We start from the raw sequence: 24,078 nt of genomic DNA on the forward strand, positions 1-24,078 counted from the left end.
TAATTATGTTAATTATGATTTGTAAATTGTAATCCTATTTTGCTTCTCCTACAGCACTGCCCAACCCCGGCCATAGTAGTTCCCGCCATATCATGTTGCCGCCGTTGAACACCGCGACCTCCTCCATCCCACCACCACGGCCTAGCTTGCCTCCACTCAGGTCCATGTCCTTGCTTGCCTCTTCATTTTCTCGTCCGGTCTAACTTCCTATACTTTTCCCTCTATCACCTCAATGAGTGAGCACTGAGCTCAACATCGGCCTCGATAGAACTTGACACCGCATGTGGAGCTGTGCGCCATTAAAGACGTGTCGGCACAAGAGCCAAAGCATGCCGAATAGAGAATAGAGAAAAGAGAATTGATTGAGGGGTACTTTGATTATTGCACAACAAAAGAGGTATTTATGTCTATATTGAGGGTGGAAATAACCCCGCCATTTTTCGACTTCCGCTGAGATTACCGCATCCCGCACAAACTATTCCAAGTCGAGTTCTGTTGGCCTTGACATGATACAAGTTACATGGGCTCAAGGGTGTCGATAAGATCTTTCCTTAAAAAGAAAAGTTAGATGATTCACATCTTGGAATCATGTAACTTTCAATGATAACAAACTCAATATGGTAATTTATTGAATTCATACAGATAGAAGGCCATCGCTAAAAAGCAAAGCATTTTCTTCATGGCATACCATATATATCGTTTCTTATTTTGTTTATTAATCAATTAAAGATAGACTAATGACGATGGACTCTAAGAAATTTGCTTCCACGTAAGATGTGCAATGTTCGAACATCGTTATATTATTATAAACTCACCGTCCTCATTTACGATAAGAAAGGAAAAAGGAACAAAAAAAATGATTTTAAATGTCCCCCAAATTGGGGGCACAAGTTGGTGGAAAGAAATCCTGCTTTGGACGGCACAAAATTAAGCCCAAAGTCAACTCCAAAGTCCAAACGGAGAATGCCAGATCTTTTTACTGCTTCCCATTTCATGGTTTTAGCTACCTTTACGGGAGACACCAATCGCATTATTTAAAGTTGACTCCAGAAACATTTTTTTATTTAAAAAAAAAAAGTTCAACAGAGTGCAATTAGATAAAGTCAGAGAAGATAGAAGGACGCAATCCCACTCCCTCCCTAATGATCATTTCTTGAATGCTGCCAACCGGCAAAGCACAAAGAGAGGACAAAGTGACGCATTTTATAGTGCTTGAAGGCACTCACTGTCTAATGGGTTCCATATTTGTCCTGATCCTAATTGGAGAAAATGTCCTCTGATCATATCCTTGATTGTTGGTACTTTACAGGTTTACAAATAGACTATATGTAAATTCGACCAAATGCAAGAGGATGCACACCAGACACCCTCAAATTATTAGAGAATATTTAATTTGATCCCCAACCTTTTTTTTTTGGTCAATTGAATCCCTCAACTATGCATTTTTTATTTTATTTTTTGTAATTGGTTTTGTTCATACTCCTTTATTCTCACGGACTCATCTCACCCATGTTTTACGTAACTGTCTTAATCATGTGTTGAGAGTTGTATGGTTATTGATGACTATTCCATGACTAGGTCTCTTATGGCAACTATTCTCTCTATAGCGTGCGTCTTCAATGCCAACCGCCATAGTGATTTGAAAATACTTATAATGAAATGTTGTGGGAAAATTATCAAAATAATCCTAAACTTATTACAATTGTACCAATTCAGTCTTAAACTTATTTTTTTTACTAATTGAGTCCTAAAACTTTTACAATTATTCTCGATCGGTCCATCTAGCCAAAATTGGTTGGCTAGCGCTAACGTGGTAGCTAGTCGATGCTGGCAACATTTTTTTAATAGTATTTTATTTTAAAATTTTTTTATTAATTTTATTATCTTTTTTTTTTCCTTTTTCTCTTTTTTTTTTCTCCCTCTCCCTCCTTCCTCCTCCTCTCCTCCTCCCTCCTTCTTCCTTTGGCTCTAGTGACCAGCCAGAGGGGAGGGCTGGCCGGTCGTCGAACTGAGGTGGCCGGGCTAGCTTGCCTCGCCGTCGCTAGGCAAGGGCGAGCTCACCTAGCCACTAGCGGGGCGAGCCCTCACCAGATTCAACAAGGAGGGCCTCGCCATCACCAGGTCTGGCGATGCGAGCCTCGCTAGATCTAGTGAGAGGAGCCCTGCCGGTTGGCGAGCTTGCACCCAATGATGGCGGGATGAAACCCTACCGGATCTGGCGAGGCAATCTAAGCAGGCTCACCTCGTCAGTCGGTGAGCTCACGCCTAGCGACGGCAGGGCGAGCCGCCACCAGATCTAGCGATAGCTCGCCTCACCCAGCGACCGCGAGGGGGGCTCACCATTGCGTCTGATAAGGGCGCGCCTCACCCAACAACCGCGAGGGGAGCCCTCGCCAAATCCGGTGGCGGCTTGGCCCACTGTCGCTGGGCACGAGCTCGCCAACTAGTGAGGCAAGCCTACCGGATCGCCTCAGTCTGGCGATCAGCCAGCTTGGCTAGTCGCCAGAGCCAAAGGAAGGAGGAGGGAGGAAGAAGGAAGAGGAAGAAGGAGAAAAAAAAAAGAGATAAAATAATTAATAAAATATTGCGAAAAAAAAAATATTATTAAAAAAAAAAAGATTACCGGCATTGGCTGGCTAATTTTGGCTAAGATGAACTTATTGGAAATAATTGTAAAAATTTTAGGACTCAATTGATTAAAAAAATAAGTTTAGGACTGAACTAGCACAATTGCAATAGGTTTAGAACTTTTTTTGTAATTTTTCCGAAAAGTTGTTGTCAATGTTTATGTAAGCAGCTACCAACCATCTATCATCGTATTTCAACAATGGCATTAAATTATATATAATGACATACATGTGTTGCACACGTGATTGTCGCTTATTTCTGCCTAAATGCTGTATATTTCTCACCCTCGTACCAAGCTCGTGTGTATCAATAAACAAATCAACTTTGATTGTCAATAGGGCATTTCTTTTATCCGTTTGTATGTGAGCATTATGACTTGAAGGCATTTGTGGTAAATTTTCTTTCATTGGCCTTTCATTATCTATGTTGCTTTATTCATTTTGTACAAAATAAGTTCCAATTAGTTTGTCTTGTGTAGACTAAAAAGACAATGTTTCAGTCCAGATATTATATCCATTAATTGACTGGGCTTTGAATTACATCCTAATCAGCAAAGTCACCATCGTACTCTAGCACCGTTTCGTTGATAGAAGCCATTAAAATTACGATCCATTAAAAAGTACCTTAATTGTGTGTTACCTCGTAAATTCATTATCTTAATTACACAGAAAAAACTAGTTGTAAATACAAACTTATGATAGGACTAAAATAATCTCCCTCGTCACCGCTAAAGTACCAAATTTCCTAGACCATACAAGGAGAAATTAGAGAATCTTTATAGTGAACTTTTTCTAAGGCACTTGAAAACTAAGCTGCACAGATTTTCACAGCGTTACCTTCGCGAGGGAACTTGTCTCCCTCGCGAGCAAACGATATTACATTTACATCCTCCAAGTCCCCTAAAAATAAAATATATATAATAAATATTTTTTGAAACAAGAAAGTCAGAGAACGTCAAGAATCCGACACCTGCTCCATCAAATCCTGGAACCTTACGAACGTGCCGTGAAACCCGTACGGCACTCGCGACGGCAGCCTCACCGTCGCCACCTGCTCCATGTCCGAAGCCCTCACGATCACCAGCTCCGACCTCTCCCTCTCCTCGTCCCTCACGAAGCTCATCAAGTACCCGCCTCCGTCGTCTTCCTCCTCCTCCTCCTCAGCCACGTAACACGGCTCGCCTCCGAACCTCCCCTGCCCGTACAAAAATCTGCTCACTTCGCCGGCCGACAGGTCGACCTTGGCCATCCCGCCGCACTTGGGCCATGGCTCGGCTATGGCCAAGTACGCGTACCTCGTCCTCCTCCCCAGGAGATGCCTGGCCACCTGACCCGCCTCCAGGTTCGTCCCCGCTACCACGACCCGCCTCGTGCAGTGCCCGGTCCTCGTGTTGATCCGGATCTCCGAGAGCTCGCTCCGCAGAGGCCGCTCACCTTCGCCACTGTGCTCATTGAAGATGGAGTCGGGCGGGTCCATACACGACCCGAGAATGGTCACGACCTTGTTTCCATCGCCGTCCCTCTCCTCCCAAGCGTTCCACAGGTGGAAGCAGAAGCAATCCGGCACGTCGTACCACCGGATGCCCGACTCGTCAGCGGCATCCTTCGGCATGATCCCGAACCGCGACATCTTCTTCTTGTCGTAGAGGACCGGTGACCCGCCCTGGAGCATCTCGGACAGCCGGAACACCACCTGGTGGTCCGGGATCACGACGTCGTTCTCGGTGATCGCAAAGTCGTGGATCATGGTGGGCTGCTGGAGGGTTATGTCCACGTCGGATGTTTTCTTTCCCGTCTTATCGAATTTGAAATATTTCAAGTAGGGACGCTTTACGACGTCATAGCTCAGCGCGTGGAGCTCCCCCGTGGCGGGGTCCACCTTGGGGTGGGCTATCATGGGGCAGCGGAGCTGGCCGCCGAAGTCGAACCGCCCGACAGTCTCGAGGTCGCCGCTGCCATCGATCCGCACATGGTACGGGAGGTCGTCCTCCGACATGGCCAGCAGGCGGCCATTGAAGCAGACGAGCCCCGCGTTGGCGACCCCAGAGCCAGCCGAGCCGTCGATGAGGCCAAGCCCGACCCGGGCCGCGTACAGCGCCACCCGTGCCAGGCCTGAGTGGCCATGCAGCTCCCCGATCGGCTTGGGGAACACAGGCCGGCCGAGCGCAGCCTCCTGCTCGAGCCGGCTCGTCCGGGTATACCTGCAGCTGTAGCTGGCGCTGTTGCCCGAGCCGAGCGTGACGGCATGGATCATGCCGTCGCCATCGAACAAATGGTGGCCGCCGCGTGGCAGGAACAGGGGATTCGCGCCGTTACGCAGGTAGGCGCCACGTAGGCAAGAGGGTATCTGGCCCACCACTTCCAAGTCGTGATGAACCGGACACTCTTGGACCGGAGCGAAGTTCCCGGCCAACTGAACCGCCGGGTCCACCGTTCTGGGCAGTTCGTGCTGCTTCTCGAAGGGCACCAACAGCGAGGCCTCCAGCGTGTCCAGCGCCGAGGCCACGACCCTCTGGAACGGGTTCAAGCTCTGTGGGTCATTCGTTTTCTTCAGCGGGGTCAGCAGTGGTTGCCGACGGGTGGTCACGGGCGGCAGCAGCAGCGGTGTCTCCAGTGGCAGCCGCGGCGGGGCTGAGGGTGGGTAAATGATCTTGGGGAGGGTCTTCTGTGGAGGGTTGATGAGTATTTTGCAGGTGGGTGAACATATTTGAGACCAACTGCGTGGAGCTGGTGTTGTGATTATGTGTCGAGAAGTAGAAGCTTGCATGGCTAAAAGAATTGAGAAGTGGGTGTAAGAACGAGAACGATTGCAACGAGTGTGCCATGCTTCGAGGCTTAAATAGGCTAAGGCCTGAGGTTTGCATAAGTGCGTTGGGAACTGGCGATATGGACACGTGGAGAGATTGCTTGAGGGAGAAGATTGTCTTTAACAACTCACTTGCCCGGTGTTTTCGGCTTGGTTAGGTCAAAGTGGGGATGATGATATAGTTCACATTTAGGGCACATGAACAATAACGTGTGATTAATGTTATTGAAACTTGAGTATTCATTTGTATAATCGCCAGCTATACGATGCATGAGATATTTTCCCATTGTACGAATCTAAGATTTCCTATATGTACATTTGGACCAGGTTGGCATCGGATGTTTTCTTCCTTACCTTCGCTACAGTTCATACGTTCTCTAATGAGAGATCGAGGATTCGACTGTGGTAGTCAAGCCATGATTTTTTTTATTTTTAATGTAACAATTTCTTCGTGGAATCCTTTCATGTCTTTTCTTGACAACCCAATTCATATATCAATTATGCTCTAATCATGATGGTCTTGATATCATCTACTAAGTTGTTCTCAATCATTAAGGTCATCGATTCCGCTTTCCTCTACTTTGATTAACTATATAGTCCCTCGAAATTCAGGAATTTCTATAGTCTATCTCATATAATCGTGGCAATAAAATATCTGAAAATTTGGTGATGCCTTTGTTAGGTCAATATGAATGCATGGAGAGACGCGCCCCCTTGGGGACTTTTGGTCATTTGACTAGTTTATTAATGTTGACGACCATGAATTAATAACGAAGCTTCCTGAATTATGATCATAATGCGGAAGATTTTAATAAAATCATGTGAAATGACAACGAGAAAAAAAAATTGCACCGGAATATATTAACAAATGATAAACGATTGACGACCATAATTAACAATACACGTGCATATAGAGGTTTCTCACCCGCGTCCTCGAAAGTCTCCAAGGATAAATCATATGAATCACACGATAAGCCCCTGACATCGTGCTTCAAAGTCATATGACTTTAGGCCATAAAGAATAATAGTGGCATCGACCTACGACTGTACGGTCCTCGTGATTCTAATCTTTATTTTGATCTGTCTCCTACTGAACCTCATGCTTTTATCATTTGGCATGCAAATATGGACTTTCTCATGATACTTTTTTTTTAGGAAGTTATCCATCTTGATAATGCTTTAGTCTAGACTCACTTAACTTTGAAATTCCAAAACAAAGCTTACCGTTACGTTAAAAGACACTTCTATAAGTTAATTTCAATTTTCACATATATATCTCAAAATCGTTCTCTCCTTATTCAGTATATAGTTTGATTCACTCTTGCTCCCTTCACCATCATAAAATATTAAAAACCTACCAAGATTCACTTTTTTATCCAAACTCTATGACTTCAATGACCACTCCTCACCCTCGTCAAACCAAATCGTTACATAGCCACCAACTTTCATTTGATTCGTCCCCGAACCACACATCTACCAAAGGGGTCCCACTATGATACCATATTGTGATGCTCTTGGATTAACTTGCTCGAGCTTGTCCCATAATAAGCGAACACCTTCCTAGGAGGTTTTGCATCCTAATAAACTCTAACTTAGGCTCACTTAAGTTAGAATTCTAAAGTAAAGCTTGTCGTTACGTCAAAAGGCACGTCTATAAGTTAATTCCAATTTTGACATATGTATCTTAAAATTATTTTTCTTTTGCTCGATGCATAGTTCAATTCATTCTTACTACTTTCATCATCCTAAAAACTTGTTAGGAGCCCTCCTTATCCAAGCCTTTTGGCAGCCAACCACTTCTCGCCCTCGTTAAACCAGGTCGTTACACATCTTCTCAAACTTACTAAAACGTATATCTCTATTGTTAAGTACCTTGTTTCGAAAAATATCAATCGTCCATTGCTTAGACCATACACTATGGCAATTTTTGTATTAAGTCAAGTTAAGAATCATCGAATCTGATCATTTAGATGTTTTTTGTGATCGATGAAGCCATATAGAATATCTGATACCGCATTGTAGGAGATCACATTTGCTCAAAACATTAGAGTTCGAGCGATTAACATACCATATTTGATCCAACTTTTTAGAGCACACACAAGTAGACCCATTAATGGGTCAAGGTCTGATAAAAAATGGTTTGATCCAAACTAATCCATTTTTTAATTAATTTTTATGCAATATAAATTGAGGGGCTCATATTTGACTTGACGTGTATTGTTAAATTATTTCTATATTTAATATAATTTAAGAAAAGTGAGAGAGTGAAGTGAGAGAAATTATGAATTCATTATATACTCATATTATTTTGAAATTTACCATTGTAAATCTATTTATAGAGGTTAAGAAATGAACTTACAATCTAAAAAATATGAAAACAGAAAACCTCGGACTCCCCCTTCCTGGCGCGATGCACGTGGCAATCCGGATGAATCTGGTCTTCGGGTCTGTCCCTATGAGAGAGCACACCGGAATCCGATCAACTTAGCAATCCGGATGAAATCTGGTTTTCGGATCTGTCCATGAGAGAGCACACCGGAATCCGATCAGCTCAGCAATCCGGACGAAATCTGGTTTCGGATCCGTCCACGGGAGGCGCCAGGTTCCAATTTCACACCCACCCCCACGACACCACCGCACCCTGAACACGAGGGCTTCCCTGCGCCGTTGACCGGGACGCGACGGACGCGACGGCACGTGGGGCAAGCCCACGATCTCGCGTGATCCGACGGTCCCCCCGCTGGCCACTTGGCCTGATCGGGCCCCACGCGCCACGGCCCCCTCTCCCGTGACCGAACGCGTCCCCGACACCGTCCCGTGGCATCCCAGGTGGCGCTGTCGTCCCCCGACAGCAGCCCCCACTGCTTCGCCGATTACGTTTTTCATTTTGTTTTTCTCACTTTTGTCTTTATCTGATGGAAAAAAAAAAAAAAAAAAAAGGATTTTGTTTCGGGATTTCGCCCCGTCGCGGGATTTGCTTCTTCGTGCGAAGCAGAGGAGCTTGTGACCTCAGGTGCCCACCGCGTGCGGAAGGAGACGAGGGAGTGCCACGTGTCCCTGCAGCGCATGAGAGACCGAACCCGCGTTGGTCAAAACGACATCGTGCCTATGCTCGGATTGACGTCATCTTTTTTCGCACGTGTTTTTCACGGGCACATTAGGCGGGCCCTAACGGAGGACAACACTGATCGCGATCATAGCAGTTTGAGATTTTTTTTCTAGCACTAAAATTAATCTAGCAAAGGATGTGATGCTTTTTTTTTCTTTTTAATATTAGCTTGGTATGACTCTACGAGAATCATGTGAAGCATCCCCTTTTTTTTTTGGATAATAATACAAATAATTCCCGACCTTTGATTTTATGTGCAATAACATTTTTTAACTTTTAATTTGTGTAATGCGATCCTTGCATTTTACTCAATAAATAATGTCGTTCTAAAAGTAATGTAATTTTTAAATTATGATACACATTGATATATTTTCTCAACTATATGAAAATATTTAAAAATTCAATGATCATATTAAATACTGGACTAACTTTTAATTTAGGGCTGCTCTGTGACGGTTGAGGAATGCTGGAGAGCACAACCGCAAGATGTACGGCGGTGCAGCCACCTGGCCAACAGCGTGCGCGTGTACCAGAGAGAATTTGGCCTTATGAGGCGAATGTGCTGTCGAGTTCGCATTGGTTAGAGCTCCCGGGACACCCAAAAATGGGTGAAGATATTTCTGGAGAGCCATCGAGGAAACTTCGCGAGGAGATATTTCTTGGGAAGAGCTAATGATTTTTCGTCCCTTGCCATCCCATTGATCTCCATCACTTGCCTATGTATTCCCCAATTAATTTACACCAGCTTAAGTCCTTTTGATTTGTACCCTATAATGAAATTGAAGTCAGCCCTTTAAATTAAACGAGATGTTGAAAGTAAATATAAACAAAAATTGATGTTGTTTTGTCCACTAATGCACTCCATCACTAATCTAAAGAAAAAGAATAGGTCAATAACATGGTGATTGTGCATGACGCATTGATTAATTCTTGGTGTGGTAGTGAGATTTGAAAAGGACTAATTAAGAGTTATCATTTGCTCATTGCGAGAAACAGGTCTCAATTATTTTCAACAAACTAAATTGTGTAAAAGCATACAACCTAGGTAATCTGCCACTACTTTGAACCCGCCTTTCCTCTAATTAATCTTTACATGCATTTGATGATTGGGTGCACATGAGCCAGATACGAAATTTTTGGTCTCCTTGGGATTTAATGCCCAAAAGATGCAACTTATCACTCCACAGCACGTGCGTATGCATGACTTTGCTGATAACAAGGGCGTGAGGCATGAATCGCACAAGATTTTAAGGTGTCCTGGATTTAGTCAATTCATGAAGCTAATTGGGTGTTTTTATGGGCAGCATGTTTAACTTTGTCAATTGAAGTCACTGGCTAGTAAAGCCTCAATCCCTTACATCTTCCCACAATTTTAGGTTCAAGTAATGTAGTAAGTTTCGTCATCTTCCACAATTCTTTGTTTTCTTTTTTGGTTCAAAGAGCTAGCGTGTCGCCGGCCCCTTACGAGGGCCACAAAGCCTTTGTCAAATCCAGCAAAGGCTCGTGAGCCCTCACTATGGCCGAGGAGGGCCCAGCTAAGGGCTCGCAAGCCCTTGCCAGATTTGGCAAGGCAAGGGCATGGCGGCCCTTGCACAGGCCCTCAATGTGGTTTGTAAGGGCTCATGACATCCTTGCAGAATTTAGTGAAGGGCCTCAAACCCTCGCTCCCGGCTAGAGAGGGCTTTGTGGCCCTCGCTTAGGGGTTGATGGGGGTTGCCGATTGCTAGCCCTCAATTAGGGGGTGGTATAGGCTGCCAACACTAAGCCAATGGTCGAGGGCCCTATCGGCCCTTTCAACCAAAAAAAAAAAAAAAAATATATATATATATATATATATATATTAAAAAATTAGTAAAAAATTTAGAATAAATATTATTAAAAATTGTTCACGTTAATGCTGGTCATGTTACATAAAATGAACAGTATCCACCTTAGCAATTTCCAACTAAAATTAGTAAGATAAATTCAACTAGTAAATTGTAATAAAATTTAGGATTTAATGACATTTCACGTGGATTAAAGAGAATGGTGGAAGATGACGAAACTTCCCAAGAATGGCAATAATTATTATATTGTTTAAATGTAAAGAGAAATGACGGTCAACCAGCCTAAAATAGGGATTATCGTTACAGATTAAACCTAAAAATCAATGCCAAATCCCGTCACATGGTTCATACGATGGATTCATAGCAGTCACGTGCGAATAACTAGGGAGTATGTATACGTACCACGAGCAGCGTTACTTGGAATCTCATGATCATTTTGTGATGGTGGAGTTGATTGATAGGAAAATTATCAAAAAAGTCATAAATTTGTTGTACATATGTCAATTAAGTTCTAAATCTTTCAATTTTATCAATTATGTCATAAAATTTTTAACAATTTGGTAATGTAGGCATTCCGACCAATTTTGATAGGAAATTATTAATGTAAATGCTAGCTGTTCTACGTGATATGTCGCTAATGTGGATAATTTTCATTTTCATTTTTTAAATTTTTGGCTCTTTATAAAACTTTTATTTTTTTCTCTTTTCTTTTTCTTTCTTTTCCCCTTTTTTTCCTATCAAGTTGAGGGCTATGACCATCACGCAAAAAAGAAGAAGAAAAAAACCAAAAAAGAAAGAAAAAAAAAAAGAAAACTAAATAAAAATTAAATAATTAAAAATATTTTTAAAATTGTTTATACCATCACTAATAATCATGTCATGTAGGATGGATAACATCCACACATCAATTTCCATCCAAAAATAGTCGGAAATGCCACATTTGATAATTTGTGAAAATGTTTATCATTCAATTAGTAAAATTGAAAGATTTAAACTAAATTAACGTATGTATGATAAATTTAGAACTCTTTTGGTGATTATTCTATCAATTGCCCATGATAGACCACAAATGTGAAAGAGGTGCGATCAATCATTAAGCATCGATGAGCATGCAACTTAGTTTAAACCATGGGGTATTGAATTTGAGTGATTAGGAGAATCTTGCATACGTGATCGGGCAATGCAACGGATGTGAGATGATTGAATCAGTAGTTGTTCAGCACGTGTGGTTCATTATAGATTCATATCTTGAATTGTTGTGTCTGTCTCAAATTTTTAGCGATGTGAGAATTAATTGGATGTAAATTTGGCAAATGACGCACGGAATTGAGATTTTTTATGATATTAGCCTAGTATGACTCTACAAGAATCACATGAGGTAGGAATATAGTATCCTTCCCTTGTTTTTGGATAATAACGCAAATGATTTATAGATTTTGACTTAATGTCTAATATTATCTCTAAACTTTTAATTTGTGCAATGTGACCTTCAAACTTTGACTCAATGTATAATTTATTCTCTAAACTTTTAATTTATTCAATATAATCTTTGAACAAATGAAATATTCAAAATTTTAAGAGCCACGTTGAACACTGAACTAAAGGCCCGTGATTATATTTAGTAGATTAAAAATTTAATGACAATATTGTATATTAAATTAAAATTCAAATACCAATTTATGTGATTTTCTTTTATATTTTAATGGCTGAATGGATAACAAAATTGACGTGAGTTTAGAGCAATTCTGTGATGAAAAAATATTGGGTGGTCCGGGACCACCACGTCAGCGTGGTCCCGGACCACTCACACGGCGCCACGTGTATGGGGAAGCCGGAAAAGGACGAAAATCGGGGCCCACTTTTCTGACGCTCTCTCTCCTCTTTCTCTCTTTTGTCCCCCTCCCCTCCTATGTGGCGCCATATGAGTGGTCCGGGACCACGCTGACGTGGCGGTCCCGGACCACCCAATATTTTCTCGTTCTGTGATGGTTGAGATTCTCCAGATCCAGAATGCCGGAGAGCACAACCGCAAGATGCGCCACGGTGTAGCCACCTGGCCAACGGCGGGCCCTTGTGTCGGAGAGACTTTTACCCAAGAGGCGAATGTGCTGTCGAGTTTCTATTGGTTAGAGCTCCTGGGACACCCCAAAATGGGGGAAGATATTTCTAGAGAGCCATTGAGGAAACTTGCAAGGAAATTTTTCTCGGGAAGGAGAGCATGATTTTTCATCCCTTTCCATCCCAATGATCACCATCCCTCGGCCTATGTATACCCAAATTAATTTACACTAGCTTTAAGTCCTAATTCGTATCTTATCAATGACACTGAAGTTAGCCCTTTCTGAGTAAATATAAATAAATTTTGACATCATTTCATTCACTGATATGCTTTATCACCGATTTAAAGAAAAAAATAGGTTAACGCTTTGTTATATTCAAGGTGGTCATGCGTAATGCATCAAGTCTCAATGTGGTTATGAGACTTGTGAATGAGTACTTAAGAGTCATTATTTGCTCTAGATAATGCTTACCTAATTTTCTTCTGCTCATCTTGAGAAATGGGTCTTGATCATTCTCAACAAAACTAGAGGGCGTGAAAAAAGTATGACCTAAATAATTTGCCACTATTTTGAACATGCTTTTCCTCATATCAACCTTTTCTTGCATTTGATCGTTGTGTGCACACAAGTCAGATACACAATTTTTCGTCCTGTTGGGATTTAGTCCATACTAAATGCTTCTTATCACTCCACCCTTCACATACTTATGACTTTGCTAATAACAAGGGCGCAAGGCATAAATTGCTCGAGATTGAGGCCGCTTGCAATACATAAGTCTTCTGGACTTAATTGATTTATGAAACCAGTTAGATGTTTTATGGGAATAGCATCTCAAACTTTGCCAACTGGAGTCATAAGCAAGTAATGTCTTGGTCCCTTGGATCTTCCACAGTTCCAGGTTTGGGTCATCTATGAGGTTTGAATACGATCATGAACTTAACTAACCAGTATTTTTGTTTCAATTTACAAGTTTACGTGCATGGTGACAAATAAAGTGGGGTAACATTTTTTACCGTAAAATTTTTAAAGCATTTTCTTTGAACAAGACCGTATGATATGCGACATTAGGGTCCCACTATTTGAAGGAAAAATATTTTAAGGAAATTATATTCTGATTTTCTGAGGTTTGGATGACGGAAAACAAATAGATTTCTGGAAAATATTTTCCAAAAATTGAAAATAACAAGCTTAAATTGGAAGAAAACGGTTTCCTACTTTTTGTAAGAAGAAAATTGCTTTCCTTAAACCAAAGCTAACTATTTTTCTTGAAAAAAAAATCATTGAAAATATTATCCTTTATTATGAAGTTTGTGGAAAACAAATGCACCCTAAAGATGTTTTATTATTTTATTATTTTATATCTCGGTGGGTAGTTTTTTTTCTTTTCAATAAAATGGTGGATTGTACCATACCGAACGTAAATACCTGTATATAAATAGCATTTCATGCGGATTAAAAGGAATTGTGGAAGATGATGAGACTTCCCTAGAATGCCAATAAGTATAATATTGTTTAAATATAAAGAGAAGGGATCTCAATCAGCCCAAAATGAGGAATGTCATTACAGATTAAACGAAAAATATCAATGGCAATGCCGTCACATGGTTCATACAATGGGATCATAGCCGTCACACGCGAATAAGTAGGGAGACATGTGTATGTACCTCAACTGGCATTGCTTGGAATACCATGATCATTTCATGATGGTGGAGTTGATCGGTGGAAAAATTACTAAAAGAGTCATAAACTTATTGTATATATCCCAATTTAGTTCTAAAACTTTTAATTTTATTAATTGAATCCTAAACTTTTTTGACAATTTATTAATATAGTCATTATGGCCAATTTTAATGAGAAATTACTAACATGAATGCCAGCAATCCTATATGATATGAGATGCTAACATAGGCAAATTTTATTTTTTAATAAATTTTCTAGATTTTTTATAATTTATAATTTTTCTTCTTTATTCTTTTTCTTTCTTTCTTTCTTTTTTTTTTTTTTTCCTATCAATTCGAGTGCTACGACCCTCACCTGTGGCTAGCGAGGGTCGTTGGACTTAGAAAGAAAATGGAAAAGAAAGAAAGAAAAAGAAAATTAAATAAGAATGAATTAATTATAAAAATTCAAAAAGTTGTTAAAAAATTTAAAATTTGTCCACACAATATCAATCGTGCGACGTAAGATGGTTAATATGCATGTTGTAAATTTCTAGTCAAAATTAGCCTGCAAAATTATATTGATAAATTGTCAAAATATTTTAATTGGCAAAATCGAAAATTTTAAATTGAATTAGCATATGTATGATAGAATGACTCATTTGGTGATTAACTTGTTGATTGCCCATAATGGACTGTAAATGTGAAAGACTTGCGATCAATCGCTAAACATGCATGAACATGTGCAACTTATTTCTCATTAAGTATTGCGAAGATAACTTACCATGAGGTAATGATATTGAGTGATTAGAAGAATCTTGCGTACGTGAACCAGCAATGCAACAGACATGAGATGGGTTGAATCAGTAGTTGCTTGGCACGCGTGGCTCATTGTAGATTCGCGTCTTGAACTGTGGTGACAAGTTCGGCGCTGTGCAAGATGTTCCGGTCTCCGATCCAAAGCCATGAATGTCTACATTGTCTTGCCACAGGCTCGCGGGTTGGCTGCCTCTATCAAACGACATATTGTGCATCAGTTGTTGGAATAGCATTCGCGGTCCATCTTTTTTCTGTCATGGATGTTTCCTAAAGTTGTGAGTAATCTTACAGATGAGAGGTGAAAAGCTAGAATTAGATGAAAGATGCATGGAGGCCACGGAGGATTGGAATTTTAGCGGGAGTTATACTCTGACCAGGGAAAAAAGAAGAAGAGACTTTCCTTTGACCCTTTTCGTTAGTTTTATCGGTTTAAGCCGAATTCTGCCGTGCCGTTGACAAGCGGTGGTTTTTATCCCGACCGCGAATCCTCCTTTCCTTTCGAGGGGATGTATAGTTCGAATGTCTATCCGATTCGATTAGAGCGCCTCTCTGGTGATCATTTATCATTAATGGAGACGAACTCGTTCACTGGAAAGACCGCCCCATTCGGAGTAATATTACTACTGAAGGGTTTTTATGGGTGGGCTGCCCATGTTGCGCTAACCCAGCCCATAACTTGCACATCTAACTGCCCTTGTTTTTATAGATAATGTAACTGCATTTGGAAGTAAAGGTTCTTAAGAAAAAAATAAAAAGAGCACTTCCTTTCAAAGCACATACCTCATCCACGAGGCTACAATCAATGCATTTAATTTGTAAAAATAAGATATATTCCAAATCGTAATATACCCAATTCAATGAGCAATTTAAGAATTTTCTGAGATATATTTATCATGTGTTGGAATATGGAATTTTGTTTCCTACATTGATATCAAAGCATTTTATACTTGTTTCCTAATCAGGAATATATTTGTAAACGAACAATGTCATGAAATCAAAGAAAATTTCATGTTAATATGTTTTTTTTTTAAATTTTTTTCATGAAATTGTGTTCGTTGGCCCATGTTAGAGGCAGAAAATTTTAACAATCCAAAGAGTCTTAGGGCTTATGGTTTACATATAATCAAAGTAGACTTGACAAGCTCTTCAATGGTATATTATACATATTTTTGGCTTAAAAATGAGAAAAATATGAGCATCCAAGATTGCTGACTTGGATGGGATGGGCTGCTGAAGGAGACCCATGCGGTGGAAGGTGCGTCGGACACAGAATTAAGGCGTACGAGTGCAAGGAAGAAGGCCCGTGAACCCCACGCATCCAGCGGTTGCAAGCGTGTGGATCCATGCGCCACACGCGTACGACAACTGCAGGCATGTGGATGGCATGTGCTCGAACGGTTGAACGTACACACTTGCATCTCTCTGCTAAATTTCCATTTTGCCCCTAGGTGGCTTCAAAAATTCTTGTTTTGCCTCGCTTTCCTCGATTTTACGATTCTGCCCCTGTCTCTTATGATTATGCCCCTCAACTGCTTATTTTACGGTTTTCCCCTTGGTTGTGTTAGAACATGAAATATGAAATTATAAAAAAAAAAATTAATTTTTTTTAACGAATCAGTATATTAAAAAATTCCCAATTTCTTGTTATATCTTAGATTATTAGTAATCATTTTATTCTATATTTGTTACGGAAACAATGGTACAAACCATTAGCACTACCAAAATACCAAGGACAAAGGCACATAAATTGAATCTTTTAAGGTTAAGAAAAATATTGGCTTTTTATCGTTTATCGATGGGATGGTAATGTTGACATGTTAGAGCGTGTTATCAATGAACAAAATGATACAGCATATAATTTGGGTAGGTTCCCTTACGAAAAATGCTGAAAAATCGATGCCTTAAGAAACACGACTCCTAAAAAACGGAAAACAATTATTGATGATCTTTGGGAATTCGACGAGTGTACAATATGATATTCTTGTAGAAGCTTTTCTAAGATGGTATATAAAAATTGGGGTAACGAAGACAATGGCTCCTGCGATGAACTGACCTGGGGCAAATCTAAGAGATTCGCAATGGTCATCCCTTGGCTACCAAATTCAACCATAAGATTTCCTAAGGAATTTTATGAGTCTATCCCCATTCTTGTGAAGATTAAGAAATATTGACGCCATTTGTTTAGGATTTGTTGTCATTCATGAACATTTCTATGTTGATATTTTTTCTTTCTATTAGACTTATGCATTGTTTATGAGATATTTAATTATAAATATTTAATAGTATTATAATATTTATAAATAATGTAACTGCCTTTGGAAGTTAACGTTCTTAAGAAAAAGAAAAAAAAAAAAAAAAAGAACGCTTCCTCTCAACACACATAACTTCTTTCTCTAATGAATACAAAGAAGAAGAACTATTTCTCACGAGACTACAATCAAGGCATTTAATCTATGGAAATAAGGTATGTTCCGAAGCATAATATATCCAGTTTGATTAATGATTCAAGAATTTCCTAAGCATGTTTCTTGTGTGTTGGAATATAAAAATTTTATTTCCTACATTGGTACTAAAGCATTTTATACCTGTTTCCCAATCATGAATATATTTGTAAATGAACCATATCAAGAAATTGAAGAAAATACCATGCTCATATTTTTTCTTTGAAATTTTTTTTTGTGAAATTGTGCTCATTGGCCCATGTTAGAGGCAGAAAATTTTTACAATGCAAAGATTTTTAGGATGTGTGAACGTGTGGTTTATACATAAGGAAAGTAGACTCTTTTTTTTTTTTTTTGTCGGTCCTATTTGAATCATATTCTAACTTTCATTCTAGACTTTTGATTTGCCTGACAAGCTCTTCAGTGGTATATCGTAAGTATTTTTTGGCTTAAATATGAGAAAGACATGAGCATCCAAGATTGCTGACTTGGATGAGATATGCTGTTGGAGGAGATCCATGTGGTGGAAGGCGCGTTGGACACAGAAAGAGGGCGTATGAGTGCGACAAAGAAGGCATGTGGAATCCACGCGCGAGGCAATTGTAGTCACGTTCGTGCCACACATGCATGGCAAGCCTACACGCCATGCGTGCGGCAACCACAGGCGAGTTCACAACATGTGCCCAAGGGGTTGAAAAGGCGCACGTGCCTACATACCTTTGCTGAATTTCCATTTTGCCGTCGGGCAGTGTAGAAAATTCCAATTTTGCCACCGGGCGGCTTAAAAAATTCATGTTTTGCCCCCCCCTTTCCTCGATTTTACAATTCTGCCCTCTCCTACGATTATGCCCCTTAACCGTTTATTTTACAGTTTCGCCCTTGGCCGTGTCAGAACTTGAAATCCGAATAAAAAAAAATTTAAAAGAGTTTTTTTTTTTTTTTTTTAAGAATAAGCATATTAGAAAATTCCTAATATTTTGTTTATCATGGATTATAAGGGCGCGTTTGGTAATGATTATGTTCCTGGGAGCTAATTCTGACTAGAAATGATTATTTTTTATTCTGCTCCCAGGAACTGATTCCGAGTAAAAAAATGCGTTTGGTAACTATCCAAAATTTTTTATTCTAGAATAGAATTGTGTTTGATACCATGCTAATTGATTATGTTCCAAACTAATTTCTTTTAATTTTTAAATAATTTTTAAAACTTTTAAATACTTTTTTTTTTTTACTTTTCCTTTTTTTTTTTTCTTTTCTTTTTCCCTTTTCTCCTATTCTTCTTCTTCTTCTCGGCGACCGGCCAGACAAGGGCCGGCGACGCTCACCGAGCATAGCCGGCCCTCGGCGAGGTTGGCCCTCAGCGAGGTCAGCCCTCGTCGGCCGAGCCTCGCCGGCAGCTAGGCTAGGCGAGTCTTGCCCAGCCCCGCCGAGGCTCAACCTCGCCGGTGGCGGGCCGACCTCGCCCAACCCTAGCGAGGTTGGCTGGGCCACCGGCGGGGCTAGGCAAGCCTCGCCTAGCTATCGGCAAGGCTCGCCATTGACGAGGCTCGGCCCCATGGCGAGGAGGCTCGCCAAGGCTGGGCAAGGCCGGCCTCGTCGGTGGTTGGGCTTGCCTCCGACGAGCTCGTCGGACCTTGCCCTAGCCTGGCGAGCCTCCAACGAGCTCGTTGGACCGGCGGACGGCGATAGGCGGCGACGACAGTGGCGGCGGGCAGTGATGGACGGCAATCGCAAGATGTCGGAAGGGAAGAAGGAGAATTTTATTGTTTTGATTCTCGGATGGAGAATCATATTTTTTTTATTCTCAATTCTTTTCCCAATCTGTTCCCAGGAACAAATTTATTCCCAGGAATAAAATTTTTACCAAACGCGATTCTTATCTCAAACCGTTCGGGAACAAAAATCAGAATCAAACTTTGTTTGGCGGGTTGCCAAATAGGCCCTAAGTAATCATTTTATTTAATATTTGTTATTGAAACAATTGTTCAAACCATTCTCACGCCCATGATATCAAGGATGGAAGCACAAAATTGAACCTTGTAATGTTAAGAAAAGAATTGCTCGTTTATCAATGAGATGGTGATGTGGACATGTTAGAGCATGTTATCAAGGTCAACGAAATAATACAACACATAATTTTAGCAAGTTCCCTTACGAAAAATGCTGACAAAATCGATGCCTTGAGAAACACCCTTCCCAAAGAATGAAAAACAATTATTGATGATCTTTGGGAATTTGATGAGCGTTCACAATATGATATTCTTGTGAAAGCTTTTCTGAGATGGTATATAAAAATTGGGCAACGAAGTTATTTACTCTTGCAATGAACTAACTTGGGACAGATCTAAGAGACTTGCAATGGTCCTCCCTTGGCTACCAAATTCAATCATAAGATTTCCTAAGGAATTTTATGAGTCTACCCCCGTTCTTGTGAAGATTAAGAAATATTGAACGCTATTTGTTTAGGACTTGTTGTCATTCATGAATGTTTCTAAGTTGATATTTTGTTAGGGTTTCATGAATCATGTATAAAGAAAAATTAACGAAATGAACGCAGCGGAAACAAAGATATATTTTTACACATGATTCTCCTAAGGCGTTGTTCGTGCATTTTAATCAAAAATCTGAATATAATAGGGAGTTAAACGAAATACCTCTCGAAGCGCGCTTTGAAACGAGTCGGTTCGGATGTTCTACAATTCGAGTCCCACAAGCATCGGATCTCTAGTTCAGACACACCAACAACGAACGTCGAACATAAAAGAGAACTTTCGGATGTTCACCACTTCGATCGTGCTAGCAATCACGTGGAAACAATCCGTCGTATTCTTGATGTATAGTAGTCACGGCTCGAACGAGATAACGCTCTTCTTTCTTGCGCCTCAAAGACACAAGAACACGCACACACTTTGCTCTCTATTTTCAGCAAAGCATCACTCGTATGTCTCTAAAACACAAGACGCACGCCCACAGAAAATCTCTCTATGTTGCAACCTTTTGCAGCCTTTCTTTTTAATATTTATACACGAATCAGCAACGATTGCCGATCGTGGGATCAGCAACCGTTGCTGATCGTGGGATCAGCAACCATTGCTGATCCTCATTCTCATGCACGATCGAGCATAATGGAACGGTCAGCAACCGCTGACCGTTTATGCACGATTTCGTGCACGATGGTTAGCGGTTGCTCACCATCCATGCACAAACAAAATTCATGTATGATGGTCAGCGGTTGCTGACCATCATGCACGAATTCGTGCGTGCATATGCACGTATTCGTGTGAAGTGGTCAGCAAAAATTGTGACCATTTCCACTTGAATTAATCAATTAATTAATTAATAATTAATCAATTTCCTTTAAAAAATAATAATAACATAATCCTTATATGTACAAATGGAATCCCTAAGATGTAACTATTACATAGCAGCTTTAGGGCATACATCTAACAATCTCCCACTTGCACTAAAGCCAACTTGTCAAACCCATTTGGTCAATTCATTGCCATTAATTAAATAATAATAATGAAAGTACACAATTGGGGTATGTTAACATATATCCACTTTGGGCATGCGTGTGCATCATATACAAGTAGGCTCATGACTATAATACAAATTAAATTAAATCTCATTTAATTTAATTTCAAATCGACTCAATTCGATTGCAGTAATTGCAAACACATTTGCAATAATATTTCTTTCTTGTTCCACGTCATCATAATTGTTTATGGTGTGTGACATCCCTAGGTTCATCACTAAGCTGGTAGTAAGACTTGTACTAACACATTAGTACTTCCAAAAGAATTAATTGTCCCGATTAATCTTTTAGGTCCTACAAGCCACGATTGACATCTAGCAATATGTCATGGCTACCTGATAGTGTGAATACTTTAAGAACATAATGAACCTGTCAGCTTTGACTACAGTGTAATTAAATCCCTCTGTTTTACTATGTCCCGATCAAACAAAGACCATGAAATATTTGTCAAGTCATTAATTCGATCATATGCACAAATCTAATTGACATGCATTTTATTCGAAACATAAACAATTTATTCTCGGTTACAAACCTGGCTGAGGATTTCAATGTAGTGTCACAATTAGATCGCATAGGACATCATTATCATACCTTGCATATAACAATGAGACAGATTCCATATTGCACACACGTGTAACTTCATATATGAATAAACTATGACCATCAGGTATAAAGACGGATCAACGACCCGGCATTATGTGCACCCGTGAACCATAGTTGTTCAATACACAAGTTAACAATGTACCTCAGGTTTAAGGATTATTTACACAAGACCAAAGCATGAACAATTAGACATTGACCACGCTAAAAGCTTCCATGTCGCTAATCGTTCCATATGCGTTACGTTCAGTGAATTTGTCTAATACAAACACCTGTATTCTAACTCAGGCATCATAATACCCAATGACATGTGACTCATCATTCCCTTAAGTATCCAATACTTAATGGTGAAGTTAATAACACACCGGTCTCAACAGGATTATTAATATTTACTTAATAATCAATTGACCGGAAACAATTTAAAGATTCAGTCTAACTATGAACCTGTCACATATATTCTTGATGTCTCAAGAATAGGTCTAGTTGCAACTGATCTTATGGAATCATTCATCAATATAAAATAATTGGACAAATGAATGAATACGTCATTGCCATTAATTAAATAATAATAATGAAAGTACAATTGAAATCCCTAATATGTAACCATTACATAGTAGCTTTAGGGCATACATCCAACAATCTCCCAGTTGCACTAAAGCCAACTTGTCTGGTACCTCAAACCCATTTTGTCAATATATCTTTCAAAAGAAGACTGAGGTAAGGCCTTAGTGAAGGGATCTGCCACGTTTTCTGCTGAGGCAATTTTCTACAAGGCGATATCACCTCTCCCAACAATTTCTCTGATGAAATGGAATCGTCTCTCAATGTGCTTGGACTTCTGGTGAGACCTTGGTTCCTTAGCTTGAGCTATCGCTTCATTGTTGTCACAAAACAATATGATCGGTTGCTCAATTGAAGGAACGACTCCAAGTTCAAAAATAAACTTCTTCATCCAAGCGGCTTCCTTTGCTGCTTCAGAAGTAGCTACATACTTTGCCTCAGTGGTGGAATCAACAGTTATACTTTGTTTGGAACTTTTCCAACTAACTGCACCACCATTGAATATAAAGACAAACCTAGACGTAGACTTATAATCATTAGGATCCGATTGAAAATCAGAATCGTATAAGCTACAACTTTAAATTCTCCTTCTCCATATATCAAGAATAAATCTTTAGTCCTTCGCAAGTACTTAAGAATATTCTTGACTGCTATCCAAAGTGCTCTTCTCCTAGATCGACCGATATCTCGCTAGTAATACTTACAAAGATGCGCAATATCAGGTCTAGTACATAGCATAGCATACATTATGCTTCCAATAGCGGATGCATATGGTATTTTGCCATCCGCTCTCTTTTTCAGGATTGTTGGGACACATCTCCTTAGAAAGACGGATCCCTTGCCTAAAAGGCAATAATCCTCTCTTGGAACATTAAACCGTGTTAACACTTTGTCTATGTACGTAGATTGTGAGAAGCCAATCAATCGTCTTGATCTATCTCTATAGATCTTAATACCTAAAATGTAGGTTGCCTCTCCTAAATCTTTCATGGAGAATTTCTGTGACAAGAATAGTTTTATCAATGATATCATCGGTACATCATTTCCAATCAAAAGTATATCATCGACATACAAAACCAGAAATGCAATTGCACTCCCACTAATCTTGTTATATACACAAGGTTCATCCGGATTTTTGATGAAGCCAAACAATTTGACTACCTCATCAAAACGGATGTTCCAACTTCTGAAGGCTTGTTTGAGTCCATAAATGGATCTCTTAAGCTTACACACATACTGTTTTTCACTATTGGATTCAAAACCCTGTGGTTGTTCCATATAGATGTCCTTTTCGAGAAAACCATTTAGAAAAACCGTTTTGACATCCATTTGAAATATCTCATAATCAAGGTGTGCAGGTATAGCCAACATAATCCGAATGGATTGTAGCATGGCCACAAGTGAGAAAGTTTCATCATAATCAATTCCGTCTTTTTGACGATATCCTTTCGCCTCCAGCCGTGCTTTGTAAATTCCAATTTGACCTTCAACATTCATCTTCCTCTTGAAGATCCATTTACAGCCAATTGGTACAATACCATCAGGCAGGTCAGTCAAGGTCCATACCTCATTGGAATACATTGAATCCATTTCGGATTTCATGGCTTCTAGCCATTTACCAGAATCGATGTCCAACATTGCCTCCTCATAGGTTTTAGGATCACCGGGTTGATCACTATCATTCACAATGAATAATGGTTCAATATGATCAACTAAGTGTCTATAACGAGCAGGTGGGCGAGATGTTCTCGCACTTCTTCTAAGAGGTTGTGTATCAGAAGCTCCCACTGAATCAGAGATTAGTATCTGAACTCGATTATTTGGTACTTCATTATTTTCTTCTTGTAAGACTATTTTCCGTCCAGCACCACTTTCTTGGATGAACTAATTCTCCAAAAAAGAAGTGTGCTTGCTTACCAAAATTCTTTGGTCTGAATGAAAATAGAAATAATATCCAAGAGTTTCCTTTGGATATCCAATGAAACAACATTGTTTAAATTTTGCCTCCAATTTTTCCATTTTTAGCTTTTTCACGA

The 24,078-nt window shown here is 40.0% G+C and overlaps 1 protein-coding gene across 1 annotated transcript; it reads right to left on the reverse strand.

Moving 5' to 3' along the window:
• Positions 1–3,431: 3,431 nt before the first annotated feature.
• LOC104417139 (9-cis-epoxycarotenoid dioxygenase NCED6, chloroplastic) lies at positions 3,432–5,450 on the reverse strand. Its single transcript, XM_010028457.3, has one exon. The coding sequence runs from the start codon at positions 5,392–5,394 to the stop codon at positions 3,583–3,585; it is 1,812 nt and encodes a 603-aa protein (XP_010026759.2). The 5' UTR covers positions 5,395–5,450; the 3' UTR covers positions 3,432–3,582.
• Between the last annotated feature and the right edge of the window lie 18,628 nt (positions 5,451–24,078).

Source organism: Eucalyptus grandis, chromosome 8 (genome assembly GCF_016545825.1).
Source record: "Eucalyptus grandis isolate ANBG69807.140 chromosome 8, ASM1654582v1, whole genome shotgun sequence".
In the NCBI taxonomy this organism is placed as follows: Eukaryota; Viridiplantae; Streptophyta; class Magnoliopsida; order Myrtales; family Myrtaceae; genus Eucalyptus; species Eucalyptus grandis.